The following is a 15562-nucleotide window of genomic DNA, read 5'->3' as shown; positions in this document are numbered from 1 at the left end:
ATACACTATAGCACCTTTAATATGACACCATCAGATGTTCAGACGACACGGAGACGTAACGTCAGGTTAGTTGGAGTGTGCAGCTTGCATCCTCCCCTGCTGCACCTGCTCTGCCACAGAGTCCAGAGGCTTGAAGCCGGGCGCAGAGAGTGTTTGAAGTTTAAAAGATGCTCATTAGACGCTGTTGACTAACAGAATGGTGGTGGCTGGGCCGGGAGAGGAAATGTCTGGGGTCATGTAAAGGGGATCTTGTTCATCCTCAGAGTCTCCGTCTTGTTTCTGTGCTACAGTCAAGGTTAGCTTGTTCAAACCGGCTTCTACTGTCGCCTCCGCTCCCTCTGCTCTGTCACCTGCAACACACACACACACACACACACACACACACACACACAGCAATAGTGAATACATGTGTACACTAGGGCTGCCACTAACGATTATTTTCATTGTCGACTAATCTGTCGATTAATTTCTCGATTAGTCGACTAATCATTTCATCGAAAGATGTGTTAAAATGTTGAAAAATGTCGGTCTGTCTCGCCCAAACCCCAAAATTAAGCCATCTAATGTCTTGTTTCATACTCACGCCAAAGGGTTTTAGTTCACTGTCACAGGAAAGTGTGTAAAGCTGCCAATATCTGAACGTAAGAAGCTGCAATAAGAGTATTTTGGGTACTTTTATAGTACTTTTCTATGAAAAATGACTCAAACCGATTAGTCAACTACTAAAATAGTCACCAATTATTTTAATAGTCGATTAGTCATCGATTAGTCGACTAATCGTGGCAGCCCTAGTGTACATTCATGTAAACCAAGGGCACTCAAATATATCTTTGCTGACTGAAGCAGAACTTTATCAAAAACTGGGCACTGTCTAGTAGGGGTGCACGATAATACCAAATCAGTATCAGCCGATATCAAACTATCAGAATTTGCCAAAATGCTTTTGAGGTTTTTTTTTTTTATGTAACTTTATCGGACTGAATAGATCAAATTCAGATAGTGAAATGAGTCATTTTGTGGGGATGAGACACTTACAAACATTGATTCAATCATAATTTTAGCCCATCTCAGTCCGACTGAGCCTTTAGTTTGTGGAGGGATAACGGGCTGACAACCACTGCAGATGTGGCATCTTATATTTAGCTGAAAAAAAACAAAACCCTTTCTCTCTTCCTCAAACCCATTTTTTTGTTATTTACAAGTCGGACATTTTGTTAAAAATAGTCTTAAAATTTTTGAAAAGCGACCAAAGGAACATTCTTTTTATGTTTTGATGAAACAACATCCTTTCACTGATTTACAGACGTCTCTTTCACAATGTAAGTCTACAGGATAAAGTCTTCTGGGCCCCATGGCATCACATGATGGACCAAAAAGTTGTAATTCCACTGTTTAACCTGCACAAAAATTGGCTTTAGTGTCTGGTGCACTTCCTGGGTGAATAGAGCCTTGCTGTCACAGAGAGGTTGCCATGTTTGATACAGTTGTCCAAGTACAGAAACCAAATCCTGCGCTAACTGACTGAATCCAGCTGGAGACACTGCACCAAAGTCCTGCGTTAATGGATAAACTGTTGTGTATTATTTGCGTGTATTTTAAAAACTAAATGTTGAACTATTTCTTTAATGTCACGCTAAAAAATACAAAACAGTTTGAACATGTAGGATGAAGCATCACATCGGGAGTCAACACACACACTGATGATGTGAACACACACCTCTCTCCTGGTCGCAGTCTGGAGAGGAAGCTCCACTGCACTGGCTGCGAGGGCCCAGGAGAGGTGAGTCCGGGTCATGAGAGTCACAGGGGCTGACTAACTCCAGGCCAGCGGGACAGGAGGAAGACAGGACGGGGGAGGAGGGAGAGGAGGAGAGGTAGGAGCAGGGGGTGTGGAGCGAGGAGGAGGGCATGTCCAGGGGGGTGGAGGCAGAGGTGGAGGGGAGAGAGGAGGGCGAGGAGAGCATGGCTCGGGGTGAGGAGGTGGAGTGAGAGTCGGCCTCCTCCTCTGAGCTGCTGCTACTGTGACTGCCCTCTTCGTCAATGCATACGGACACCACTGAAACACACACACACACACACACACACACACACACACAGGATACACACATTAAACATGCAGACATACAGATGCACCGACAGAACAAGAAATAGAACGTGGATGAATGACGTGGATCGTTTCTAAGCTTCAGTTCACTCACTTGACAAACCGTCTGACTCCATCTTGAAGTTGGCGATGTCTTCGTTGCCCTCGTCTCCCTCTGCACCGACACCCTGCTCCCTGGTTCCCATAGCAACGGAGCGTCGTTGGGCATGGATCTCCTCGGAGATGCTCTCTAGGTTGCGCAGCGCTGTGCGGTAGTCGGCCTTAGCAACCACAAGTTTGCCCTGACGCTCGTCCACATGACGCTTGAGTTGCTGTGAGAGAAACAGTTTCTTAGTAAACACACAGTGTTTTAATATTTTAATGTTTTAATGAGCACATATGAGGAATATTCAGGTATACAGAAGCTGAGCGTCAAATCAGATCTTCAGCTTTGGTTAATGTCACATTTTCAAACTGTAGTTGGTCGACCACATGAGCGTGGTTAAAAAATGTATAAACTACAGTGCTTTGATGTGATTCGACTCAGTGTAGCTTAACTGTAAATAATTTAACGGCCTGCTAACATACATACCTCCAGCTGCAGATAATACTTTGCTTTCAGTTCAAAGTACGGCCTGCAGGGGGAGAAAGAGACGACACAGTGAGAGGGAGGGAGGGAAACACTGCTGGAGGAATAACACTCCTCTGTGAGCACTCACATTCCTTGGCTCTTACAAAGGGAGCACACCCCAACACTGCACAGCCATGAAACATCTGGACTGCATCAAATGACATAAACGCTTTCTCACACACACACACACACACACACACACACACACACACACACACACACAACACACACACACACACACACACACACACACACACACACACACTCAGAACGAGGCCCAGTTAGGGGACAGAGAGGGAAACATTCAGAGGCACAGACCTGGATTTGTTGATGGAGCGTTTGAGTTTCTTCTCTAACTGCCTCATGTGGCCAATACACGAATTGTAATTGGCTGCTGTTTTCCTGTGTTCAGCTTCACTGCGTGTTCTCGCCTGCTCGGCCTCCATCACCTGAAACAATCCATACAGACTCATTTTATCTGAGGAAATCGAGCTGAAGATGGCCAATCATATCGACTGGCTCCACTACATCACCCTCAGTTGAACCCCTTGTCTCATGTTCGTACCCTCTGTGTGGCATGGTTGAGCATTTCCTGCCAGGCGGAGTCAAACTGGCGGCTGTCCTCCTCCAGCAGCCTCTCCTCAGCCAGGGCGATGGTCTCCTTGGCGGCCCGCAGGATCTCCACCGCCCGCTGGAACTCCTGAGTGGCCTTTTGGGCTTCAATCTGGGCCTAGAGTTCAGAGAGACAGGGGTCAGTTATAATCACATCAAATATAAAAGCATATTTCAGCTACACTGAAAGGTGGTAAATATTTCTGCCCTGGAGCTCACAGTTTAATGACAGACTGAGATTTCACCCATTTCTGATGTCATGAAAGTGTCAAGTGTGGAGAGGCTGACGGGAGCTGTAATCACGGCGTCGTGACATTGATTTGACACTAATTTCCGACAGCGAGTTGGCCCCGCCTTTCTTCTCACGTGGTATGACTGCAGCAGTTGTCCTTGTGTTGCATCCATCCAGTGTGTGTCTGTGTGTGTTTCATGACCTGTATTCCCCTCTGGAGGAGCCACGCTTGATTCCCTATGACAGCCATAGAGGGACCAAGAGATCGCACACAGATACGCACACACAGACAGACAAGAGAGCTTTGATCCGATGGACAAACAGAAGCTTTGTCACTAAGAAAATCCGACACGCTGTCAGTGGGCTCTTCCTGCCCACAGTCACAGTCAATACGAGGATTCTTCCTGTCATGCTAGGCATATTTGGACCCACTCCCTCCACCCATACAGGCGTGTGACTTTAAGGTCAGCGACTGGCTGAGTACCAAGCAGTTACAGTAACTTGCATCAGATTATCTGGAGTAAGAAATACTGAAGAACATTTGGTTAGCTGGGTGATTTGTAAATCTATTCAAGAGCTCAGCACCTCCAAACTTGAGGCCATGGTGCTCTGCCGATTGCCTCCTCCAGGTTGGGAGTGAGTTACTACCCTAAGCGACAGAGTTCAAGTATCTCGGGGTCATGTTCATGAGTGAGGGAAGAATGGATCGGCAATATGGCACGGTGTCTGCAGTAATGTGGACTGTCTTTCAATTTCCTGGTCCATCTCCGTCCCAGCCCTCACCTATGGTCATGAGCTCTGGGTAGTGACTGAAAGAATGAGATCAGGGATACAAGCATCTGAAATGAGTTTCCTTAGAGATGGGGTGAGGAGTTCAGACATCCTGAGGGAGCTCAGAGTAGAGCTGCTGCTCCTTCCCGTCAAAAGGGGTCAGTTGAGGTGGTTCAACATCTGATCAGGATCCTCCTGGGCGCCTCCTGTTAGAGGTGTTCTGGGCACGTCCCACTGGTAGGAGGCCCCGGGGCAGACCCAGAACACACTGGAGGGATTACATATCTCATCTGGCGTTAAAACACCTCGAGATCCCCCAGGAGGAGCTGGAAAGTGTTGCTGGGGAGAGGGACGTCTGGGGTGCTTTGCTTGGCCTGCTGCCCCTGCGACCCAGCCCCGGATAAGCGGATGAAAATGTATATTCGAGAACAGAAACAATAGAGACTTAGCCGTGGCTGTGATGTGTACGTACTCTACATACAGTACATATGTGGCAGGTGGCATGGAGGAAAATAGGAGGTGCACCAAGTAGTGACGTCTTTGGTGTAGGGTTTCCTGCGGAAGCAGCGCAGGCTGTGACGTTGGTTCAGGTCAGTGGGATGACCGGGTATTTTTAAAGTTTAGCCATACATGTTAATCTGATTTTAAGCATTTAATCTGAGTGCATTTTAAAATTTTGTAATAGTGTTTTTAAGATTATCCATTTGTGTCTCTGCAGGGCAGCAGTGGTTCATTAGCTGCTCCTGCCGTGGGACCGTTTTGGATGTTTGCTTTGGTCTTTTTCTTTGTCTAGTCCGCCCTGAGCAGTGAGCTGGTAACGGGCAAAAAGATTTGGGTGTTTCCCTCGGGCAGGACTGGTTTTCATTCTTTCATTTTCCTTCGTATGTTTAATCTGCCCGCATCCCCCCAGGCACTAACTCCCGACTCGCCCAGGTTAACCCCAGTCAGACGGTCAGGGCAGGCTTAAGGTGCGCCGTGGTTGATTGTTTGCAGTGAAAATAATCACGTATGGAAACTTTGGAAATGTGTTAGCACTTGGAGTGCAGGGTGCATTGATTGCTGTGTGACAGTGGAACTTAAACTCTTCCCTGTTGGGGACAGCTGGGGGCTCAGTTTTGAGGTGGGTACGGTGGGAGAGTAGAGACTGCAAAGTCAAACTTCTGTAATAAAAATATTTCTTCCTTGTGCCAGAGACCTGTAGTGGGTGTAACATTTAGCTTTGCTCTACCTCTGTGTATCAAACATAATTCACAAATAGAAGAAACAAAGCAACATCCTCATCCTCCTACACAGCTCACAGATTTTCAGTTTACAGAAGGAGAAAAAGTTCAGCTCCAAGCTTTCTGTCGTATCATCTTACATCCAAAATTATGCAACAACAGGCCGAGCTGATACTCTTCCTCTTGTCCCTCTGAAGCTTTACAGGGTTAGAGTACATTTTGTTCAGTACTGTTTAACAGGATAATCAGTTGTTGTACGTGCTGTGTAACATTTTCTAACATACGCTGTGAGTCTGCCACTGAGCCCCTTGTCCTGCTTTAACCAAACCGTCTGTCTGCACTGACTGAGCAAAACAATGGAAACTAACTTTGCTGCACTAGTTTGTGTTTCTGTCCTCGAGCATTTTGAATGGATTATTGTTGCAGCTAAATAGCCATTTTTAACCCTCTGAGACCCACCATTTTCGTCTTTCTATGGGGGTGTCTTTGGGGGAATTTAGCAGGTCAGCAATGTATTTTACATACAAGTGGTGCACATCATCTGAAGGCTGAGAACATAAAGATTAATTTGAGCCCAGAATGGGCTTCCAGGTCACAGTCAAGATGGTGGTTTAATTTTTGTGCTCCCCGACAGTTTGGCAAAATAACCCTGAGAACATTTCAGATAACAGCAAAGTGTATGTTTTCAGACACGCTGGAAAAAAGGTTACAAAAAAAAAGCAGGAAAGCTACGACTGCGACAGAAAATACTGAGTACTAGCCAAAGTAGCTCGCCCACCTACGACATCAATGAGAAAGACGGAGCGGGTGATGCTAGCCTGCAAAGTATACTGCATGAACTCAGAGACTTCTTTTCTCACAGCCTCCCGTGTCTTCCTGTTACATTAACCCCAGTGACACGACCCTCTGCCTCTGTCAGCCATGTTCATGATAAGGGCTCCACCAGTGACGTGAGCGAGCACAGATCTGCATTGTCTCACACCAATTATAAAAACTCCCAAAGCTGACATCTCCTGTGTCGTGCTGTTGTGATATCTTGAGTCTAACAGTGCTCAGATAGCCTGTCCGGGGTCGTCAAGACTTCTACGAGAAGATGAACAGACAGAAGACGGGGACGGGGAGATAGCAGCGGCTCTTTGCGGGTAATCTGTTAGTTTGACTGGCAAAGATGAATCCCTCCTCTTTGTCCCCCATCATGACCCATTTCCCAGGCTCAGAGAGGAGAGGGGGTGCAGGGGAGACAGACGGAGGATGATGGATATTTGATGAGGAGAAACCATGAGCGAGGAGCAGAAAAGGAGCTGAGACTCTAACGCTATCCATCAATGGTGTTTGTGAGGTTGGAGATAAAGCGTCACACAGAGGTGCCTGTCCTTCACAGGACTTCCTGGACTGAGCAGCAGCTTCCTTTCTCATGCAGGGTTTGGTGTTTGCTCATGTTGTTAGCAGAACAAACACAGTCGCCCTTTTTACACAGAGATGGCGCTATAGAGCTGCTAGGAGGTCCTGTCTGTATGATGCCTTTCCATTTTTACACAGAACCAAAAAACAGCGGCATTGTGTCGCTTCTGTGTGTGATTTCAGACAGCATGCCGGCATCGTGGGATCAAACAAGGCATGATGGGTGTGACATGTAACATACATGTCAGCAGTGCTTTATAAACAATAACAATGGCATTACATGTCTGTAACAATAATTTCCTGTCCCTGTTTTATGGCAGCTTATCTCGTCCTCTGCTCGGAGGGTAAGGAGCTCCCGGACCTCACTTTTTTACCACTTTGTGGACTTTTTTGTCTGCTGTTCTTCCTTGAGTTAGTTGCTAACTGCTATCAGCTACTTTTTTATTCTCCCGCAATGGGTTACACACATAACATGTCAAAACGTCACACCCGTGCTGCCCTTGGTCACATTCTGCCGGCTGTCCCTTTCAAGGCCCAAATACACCAAACAGTCGTCAGAGAACTGGCAGCAACGAGAGCCCCCTGCTGTGTCACGTCGTCGCCATGTCTTGGCCAAAAAAGTTGCACACACCAAATTGACGGCCAACAAGGGGTTTATCTTCTGTGCCTGTGTGAGAGGACATACCCCTCCACACCGGCAGACCGTCGTCGTCTGTATTTGTCATGGGAAAAGGGAAACCGGAAGACAATCCAACACAATCCAATGTCGAAAGAGTGCAGTGCACACTGACTTTTACCCAGAAGGCCGGTGTTCACTTCCTGTAAGATTCTAAAGCCAAACTCTGTTCTTTTTTCCTAAACCCAACCACGTGTTTTGTTGTAGAAAGAAAAAAAAACGTTTATTTGCAGTGTTGTAGCGACGTAGTGCTTTTATTTTGAAAGAGACTGTATGCAAACTGTACATTTCCTGTGAAAACAGAAGTGTATTTTGAAAACAGACAATGCATGTAACAGGCTGAAGTTGACACAGCGTCCCAGAACGTCAACAACCAACACACCCAGGGTACCTTGGACGTCATATGTGGATGTGGAAAGTCCATGACCAAACGTGGACATGTGACGAGGTCACAGTGAGGATGAGATGGGCTCCTCTGTGCTGCTGAAGTAAGGCCGACTAGTGATGACGAGGGCCAACGACAAGGGCAGCAGACGCTCACTAACGGTCCAACTTTAACGGACGGCAGACCGTAACAGACCTTGTTATGGTGCTACTGCCACCTCTGATGCCGGCTTTAAGGTGAGACAACTCTGTCCCCCTATTCCTCAATTGGGAATAATGGCATGAAATTCCCGCCTTGAAGAGGCAGTGTAAAAAGGGCTGATGAGTATGTGAGTCTCTGCCTCTGCAAACCTTCAGCACCCTGATGAGTAACCTGCATCAGAGGTGGAGGACGCTACTCAGTTTTCTCTGAGGCACAAAGCCTGCTGAACATGTGACAGCACGCAGATGGCAACCATTGTTATCAGTTAATTAACGTCATGGAGCCCAGTGTGTCTGTAAGGCAACAATGCCAACCGTGGTTTTGCTCTGAAAAACCATGACACGCTGTCACCTCGTATACGCATGACGCATGACGTTGCTATCATCCTACTGTGTGTGTGTGTGTGTGTGTGTGTGTGTGTGTGACTGTACTCATTTTGAATTCACGTGTCAGACGCTGTCATCCTGTCTGACGCCTTTGTCTCGAGAAATACACCCCAGTTACAGTTTTGTGGAGGTGAGAGATGAGAGGGTGAAGGGGTGGGGAGAGAGTGGGGGGGGGGGGTGCAGGAGACAGACAGCCAGGCAGCGGTGCAGAAGAGAATGCTGGGTAAAAAGGACAAAAGATGGGACAGTACAGGCAAATTCCTGTACACCAACCCCCCAGTCTGCTGGAATGTAGGGGGATAAACATGGGGGGTTGGGACTGGTTTATGGGTGGGGTTGGGTAGTGTGTGTGTGTGTGTGTGTGTGTGTGTGTGTTTATTCTGGTAGGGTCAGTGAGGGTAAGCATTCGAATTCCTTTAAAATAGGTCATGTTTTAAATATTAAATATTCATCCATAAATCATAAGGGGACAATACGCCAGTTTAACCTGGGGGCTGTGCTCTATATAATCCCCCCTGATCACACACACACACACACACACACACACACTTATACACGAAGCTCAGAAAGGCTTTGGATCGTTTCACGTGAATGCCATCAAAATTCAAAACCTCTCAGTAATCCCTGACTCTCACGTGTTACTGTCAGAGGACGATGCTGCTGTCAGGTAGTTTGTTATATAGCTACAGAGATAAGACACACACACACACACACACACACACACACACTCACTCACTCACACAGAGAGTCTATTTCAGTTTGACAGCTCAGCTCTGACACACAAATGTCAGCCTTCTGATAAATGACTCATAAGCTTCTTCCTTATTGGCTGAAACAAGGGGGGGGCGCTGGACTCCAAAGCTGTGCCACCCAATCAGATCACAGCCTCAACAGGCTGGAACAATTTGACGTTAAAGGTCACGACCCGGTGCAGAGGGGACAACAGGTGTTGGGGAAGTCGCCCTACTTTGCGTCTACCTGCAACGAGCCTGAAAACACAGAGGCTTTTGAGATGAAGCAAAGGAGGCACACAGATTATTGAAATATGGCAGATCTCTCAGTTTCAGTGAAGCTCAGGCTGCATCCACACTTTTTGATACAAAAACAATCACACGAACATTTTAGCACAGTTTTTAGAATTAATCTCCATCCATACTGAGCGGTGCAGGAATGAGTCATGAGCAGGTAGGTGTTGCAACAATATACTGATTTTAATGTAAACCTTGATATGAAAATTGGTGGTTATCATACTGTGTGCATTTGCTTATTGATGATATAAAAAAATGCAACTGGACGGAGAATCTCCCCTTTATTTGTCTTACTGTTTAAAGGAGTCATTTATTACACATACTTCCATTTTAAAAATGGTTTCAAGTTTCAACTATAGTAATAAATCAGTTATTCCTTTAAAGGGATAGTGCACCCAAAAATGAAAATTCAGCCATTATCTACTCACCCATATGCCGAGGGAGGCTCAGGTGAAGTTTTAGAGTCCTCACATCACTTGCAGAGATCCAAGGGGAGAGGAGGTAGCAACACAACTCCACCTAATGGAGGCTGACGGCGCCCCAGATTCAAACGTCCAAAAACACATAATTGAAACCACAAAATATCTCCATACTGCTCGTCCGTAGTGATCCAAGTGTCCTGAAGCCCCGACATAAAAAGTTGTTTGGAAAAACCTCATTTGAACTACTACTACAGGAACGTCCTCTCGCTCGGCCCTCTCAACAGCCGTGTCTCCACTTAGAGAGTGGAGTAGGAGGAAGGTTCCTGTAAAGTTACCGGGCTCTGTGTCGTCGTGATTTCCCAAAACTGAATAAATACCACACATATCAACATAAAACTGCTTTGCTAGCTCAAGCATGTTGTAACTGAGATATCCGCTGGAAAAAATATTTTTTTTCACGGACCGTTTATTGAGTTACTGAAGCTATATGAACGAGCTAACCCTCGTCTGCTGAGTTTTAAAAATGCCGGCTATTTTGTCGCTTTCTGTTGTCATCACATCCCGCCTTGAGTATATCCAATCAGCACCAAGTAAACCCCAAGCCCCACCCAGGAGTTTTACGGGGCCGTTCTGAGTACCTACTCCGAGGCAGGGACTTGTTTAGCCCCTGTAAAAGTTCCGTAACTCTGTCCTTCGGGGGTGGTTCCTGCAGTGGAGACACGCACCAACGGCCCCGGCCCCGTAAAATTACCCCGAAGTTCCTGCGGTGGAAACGGGCCTAATGCCTCTCTGTGCACCATGCTCATGTGTGTGCGCTTGCACGCAAGACCAGCGAAAGCATGTGAACACACATGAAGGTGGTGGCCATGTCTCACGGTCTCGCACAGGCGCGCACACGTGAGCGCGGAGCACAGAGAGGCAGTCAGAGCTACAGGCTACAATGAGGCTAAAAACAGAGTTCAAATGAGGTTTTTCCAAACAACTTTTTATGTCGGGGCTTCAGGACACTTGGATCACTACGGACGAGCAGTATGGAGATATTTTGTGGTTTCAATTATGTGTTTTTGGACGTTTGAATCTGGGGCGCCGTCAGCCTCCATTAGGTGGAGTTGTGTTGCTACCTCCTCTCCCCTTGGATCTCTGCAAGTGTTGTGAGGACTCTAAAACTTCACCTGAGCCTCCCTCGGCATATGGGTGAGTAAATAATGGCTGAATTTACATTTTTGGGTGCACTATCCCTTTAAGTGTCATTCTGACTTATAATAATATAAATTCTGTAATATTGTGATTCTGTGAAACCACGATATTTTCTGAGACAGTTATCATACTGTGAAAATCAAGAAACTGTTGCAACCCCACAAGCGAACCAGGGTGATGCTGACTTCCGCATTGGCCGACAAATAAACGTAGTCCCTGCAGCTTTCTGTTAACATATCACGTGTCCATTAATGTACACTGAGAATGTGTGTGCCGATGTAAACAGGAAGCAGATTGTCTACTCTGTGGTCGGTTGCTTAGTTACAGAAAATAGTAGGGAGATGGCTGAAACTAAAGACCAGAGATTTCTTTGCTCGGACCGATGACGAGGTGGAACTGTCACTGACATGAGTATAATGTGGTCAAGGCTGCGCAGAACAGACTGGGAGTCAAAAACCAGGAGCTTGATCCATCGTCAGAAGAGGGGTATAATGTTTTGGCCTGACACGTCATGACCGATACCAACCAGGAGACGAACGTAGGTGTCTGTGTCATCGTTTCCAAAAGACTTAGTTACTGCCCGTCCAGACTGAAAGACAACCCCGAAGTTGTCAAACTAAAACAGGGTCAGCAGCGTTTTCAAGTCTCTCCGTTTTGAGGGTTCCAAAATGCTGCAGTAGTGTGAATGATTAAACGAAGCAATAGTTCTGCGTCTTCAAGCGAAAACGTCTTAGTGTGGATGTAGCCTCAGACAATTCCTCTTCCCCACAGTGTGTGTGTGTGTGTGTGTGTGTGTGACAGCAGCTTAGCATGCAGAGGTGTGACTGAGTTTAAAAATAGACACCATGTGACTCTGCTCCCTTTAAGTAGATATTGAGCTCTTTAAACTTCTCATCCTCAGTAAGCCTGCCCTCACACTCACTGTCTGCTGACCTCACTCACTCCAGCCCTCCTCTGTCAATGTGTGTGTGTATATACGGTGTGTGCGTTTGTGTGTGTGTGTGTGTATGTGTGTATGTGTGTGTGTGTGTGTGTGTGTGTGTGTGTGTGTGTACCTGTCTTGCTATCTTGCGGGCCTCCCAATACGGTTTGGAGTCGTCCACAGCTCGCCCGATCCTCTTCACCTGCTCGTCCAGCTTCACTGTTGCCTCCACCAGCACGGCACGAAACCTCTGACGGCAGTCCTACACACACACACACACACACACACACACACACACACACACACACACGTACACACTCAATAGCTTTTAAATTTCTCTGTCAGTGTCGGTCATTATACTGCATGTCAAAGCTGTGTGAAGGTGGAAGTGGATCTGGAGAACTGGAAAATCAGTGCGACTCTGTGTTTCCTCTTGTGTTGAAGGTTTTAAGCTTCAGCCTCATGTCTGCTTCTGCTGTCCTGCTGGCTCTGATCAGTTTGGCCTGGTGCCTCCAAAGCCATCACTAAACCATAACCCACATATTATGAGCATGCGTTGCACAGCAGCTGTATCTCAGTTTGGTTTTGAACAAACCTTATGTACATTCTTTGGTGATGAAATCAGGTTGAAATTCTCAGTATTTCCAGTCCCAGCTGGACGAGGACATCTAACTGGACTACTGTCCTTGTCCCAGTATACAAGCACGGGAGGGGAATCCATTTATTGAGCCAAGTATGTGCGACTCCTCTACGATAGGTGGAGATATGCCCCCTTTCAGCTTGTTAGTATTGGACCTTTTTCCTGTTGACCTATTACGTCACAGACCAAACAATGGACAAACAAGTTAGCTACGGTTAGCTAGCAGCTAACTGCTACCATGGTGGACAACTTTACAGCTCTGTACATTTGGTCCGTCCAAAAAGTCACGGCTCTGGATGTAGATTTCTCCATGTTGTTACCGGCTTCTTCTTCTCTTACACATTTAATGCTATTGGACTTCCGGGTCAAAGCCCGGGGCGGAAACTGTGGAGCATGCTCAGAGCGCCTTGGCCAGTTTGGGTCTGATTGACTGTATACATGCAGGAGGAATTCAACTCCTGACTTTGTCCGACTTTCAGAAATTCGATTTAGTACGATTTCAGTCACACTAACGTGTTCACATGACTTTAAATGTCTGGTTTAGTCAGACTGACACAATAAATTGATGTTCTCTATGTGAACACACTGAGTGACAGAAGACCTGCCATCCAGAAATAAGGTCTGTCGTCACTGAATCTATATGGCAAGGTCACTGAGTGCATGCGTGTGTGTGTGTACATGTGTGTGTGTGTGTGTGTGTGTACATGTGTTGTGATTTACACAGAGTTTGAAAGGCAGCAGCACCTGCATCCTGTTCATACAAAAAACTGAAGGAAGAACACAAGAGAGCGTTAAAGAGGGAAAAGGGAGAGGGCGCTACAGGAAGCACACTTCCTGTGACATCATCACCTTTCCTGACTTCCTGTTCCTGCCGTGACACAGTGATACAGCACGCACGCTGAGTAATATATTCTGTAGGGGCTCAATGACAGCTCACACTCTGGGCCCTGCTGTGTTGTGTGTGTGCCATGAGAGGTTTACCTCCATGTTGGCGAGCAGAGCGTCTCATATTTGAGCTCAGATTTAACCTGGCTGCCTCTCTGGCGTCGCCTGACTCCACTGTACATCTTTAATCAACCCCAGACTCTGCAGGGAAACAGCCCGCAGCCTGCCTGCAGCACTTCCACATTCTTCAGCTCATTCTGCCTGACGATGAATCGGCTCCTTTCACTTTCTGTTTGCTCCTGTGTCTGTGTGTGTGTGTGTATTTACACCAGTGACACAACTGTTGCCTCAACACACTGCATAAGCAGAGGGAAGACGTGCATCACAACTCACAGCAGTTGGATAAAAATGACCATAATTATCCAGTGTTTATCTTGAGAACATGAATTAAGCAGCATGAAGCAACACACTGAGACGTGTGTGTATAAATCCTCTTCATCTGCCTCTCTGTCTGTTGGTACTTTTCTTCCAGCTCTGATTTGTGGCGTTCAGACGGACTGAGGGTCTAATGAGAAACAGAAGGGGCCTGCTTTAAGGAAAAGAAACCGTTGCCTTCCTCTGGAATGCTTTTACTTTGCTGAACAGTAACCCGTCTAGTAAACCTTTAAACATCCAAGTGAGCGCTGACCGACCCTCCATCTTCCTGCTGCTGCTGCTTCACAGCCTTTCAAAGTGCTCAGTGTGTTTTTAAAGGAAGCGAGGAGAGCGCTCTGGGTTCAGATTGCTCCAAACGTGCCATTCAGATATTATATTTAACATTCAGATCACAGTAAGGCCTCTTACAGCAGGGAGGGTTCATACAGTGCAGAGTTATTAAGGAGGAGCGACGGCTGCTTCAGTTTTTCCACATTTTCCCTCAGAAGCAGCTTCAGAAATATTTCCATCCAGTCTGAACTGTTTCTGTGCGGTGACCTCGTTGCTAGGCGAATTCCTCAAACAAGATTGATGACCTCACAGCAGCCGGAGGATTTCTCACACGTTTGGAGTAAAATAAGATTTGAAAGTGAGGGCTGATGGGTGTTTTTGTGGCGCAGCTCGGCCGTGTGTTTAGCCCTGCAGGGAGAGGCTGTGATGATGGTGTGTTGGTGTCTGCTCTTACCTCCAGCTCACTCTCCCAGCGGTTAATGTCATCTGTGGACTGGTTTAACTTCTCCAGCTCTCCCTGTTTACACACAACATGGCACAGAGACACAGAGAGGTACTGAGTTACTGAGTGTGCAGCCCTCAGTGTGTGTGTGTGTGTGTGTGTGTGTATTTGTTTCTGCATGACTTGAACTCTGGCACATTCAGTCACTCAACTATTTTACCTGTAGTGGTTATAAAACAGTATTAACATGATAAAGTAATAATATGTCGTGTCTCTCACTGGCCACACACACACACCATCACACACTCTCTGACAGCACTTTCCACTGGGCTTCCCATTGCTCCCCCCAGAGTCACTTTCCCTGGTGCCACATCTGGATCTCATTTTAAAACCTCACCTGGATTCTTGGATCCACTTCTTCCTCCTCCTCAGCACACGGAGAGTCTTCCTCACAGTTATTCCTCAAAGGATCCATTTTCAGAATATCTGGAGATTTTGTCGGTGAGACAAAATGTGGGTCTTGAGTGCAAAGAGAGCGCGACCCCGGGGTGCCGGACATACAGAGGTGTCCAGCTGTGATCCGGCCTCACTGAGCGTAATTACGCAGAGCGCAGCGCATGTTCCGGCTCTGTGAGGTCTCAGTGCGGGTCCAGGAGCAGAGGAGTCCGCTGTCTGACCGCTGGGAGAGCCGACACGCACTGAGCAGGATCACAACCTCAGGGA

The 15562-nt window shown here is 46.9% G+C and overlaps 1 protein-coding gene across 1 annotated transcript; it reads right to left on the bottom strand.

Moving 5' to 3' along the window:
• Window positions 1–6: 6 nt before the first annotated feature.
• LOC126384424 (SH3 domain-binding protein 5-like) lies at window positions 7–15562 on the bottom strand. The gene is made up of 9 exons (XM_050035509.1): window positions 15237–15562; window positions 14852–14914; window positions 12301–12429; window positions 3280–3444; window positions 3033–3163; window positions 2676–2718; window positions 2199–2415; window positions 1718–2056; window positions 7–350 (listed from the first exon to the last, which is right to left on the bottom strand). The coding sequence occupies exons 1-9, from the start codon at window positions 15396–15398 to the stop codon at window positions 175–177; spliced, it is 1425 nt and encodes a 474-aa protein (XP_049891466.1). The 5' UTR covers window positions 15399–15562; the 3' UTR covers window positions 7–174.

This window comes from Epinephelus moara, chromosome 22, assembly GCF_006386435.1.
Source record: "Epinephelus moara isolate mb chromosome 22, YSFRI_EMoa_1.0, whole genome shotgun sequence".
NCBI lineage: Eukaryota > Metazoa > Chordata > Actinopteri > Perciformes > Serranidae > Epinephelus > Epinephelus moara.
This window is presented reverse-complemented; position numbering and strand designations above follow the sequence as displayed.

Excerpts from the sequence above, each read along its gene's own strand:
- LOC126384424 (XM_050035509.1), bottom strand. The coding sequence starts at position 15,398 with ATGTCCGGCACCCCGGGGTCGCGCTCTCTTTGCACTCAAGACCCACAT. Across the intron at positions 14,915-15,236 it reads AAGTGGATCCAAGAATCCAG|GGAGAGCTGGAGAAGTTAAA; the intron begins GTGAGGTTTTAA and ends GTGTGTAAACAG. Across the intron at positions 2,719-3,032 it reads CGCTCCATCAACAAATCCAG|GCCGTACTTTGAACTGAAAG; the intron begins GTCTGTGCCTCT and ends CTCCCCCTGCAG.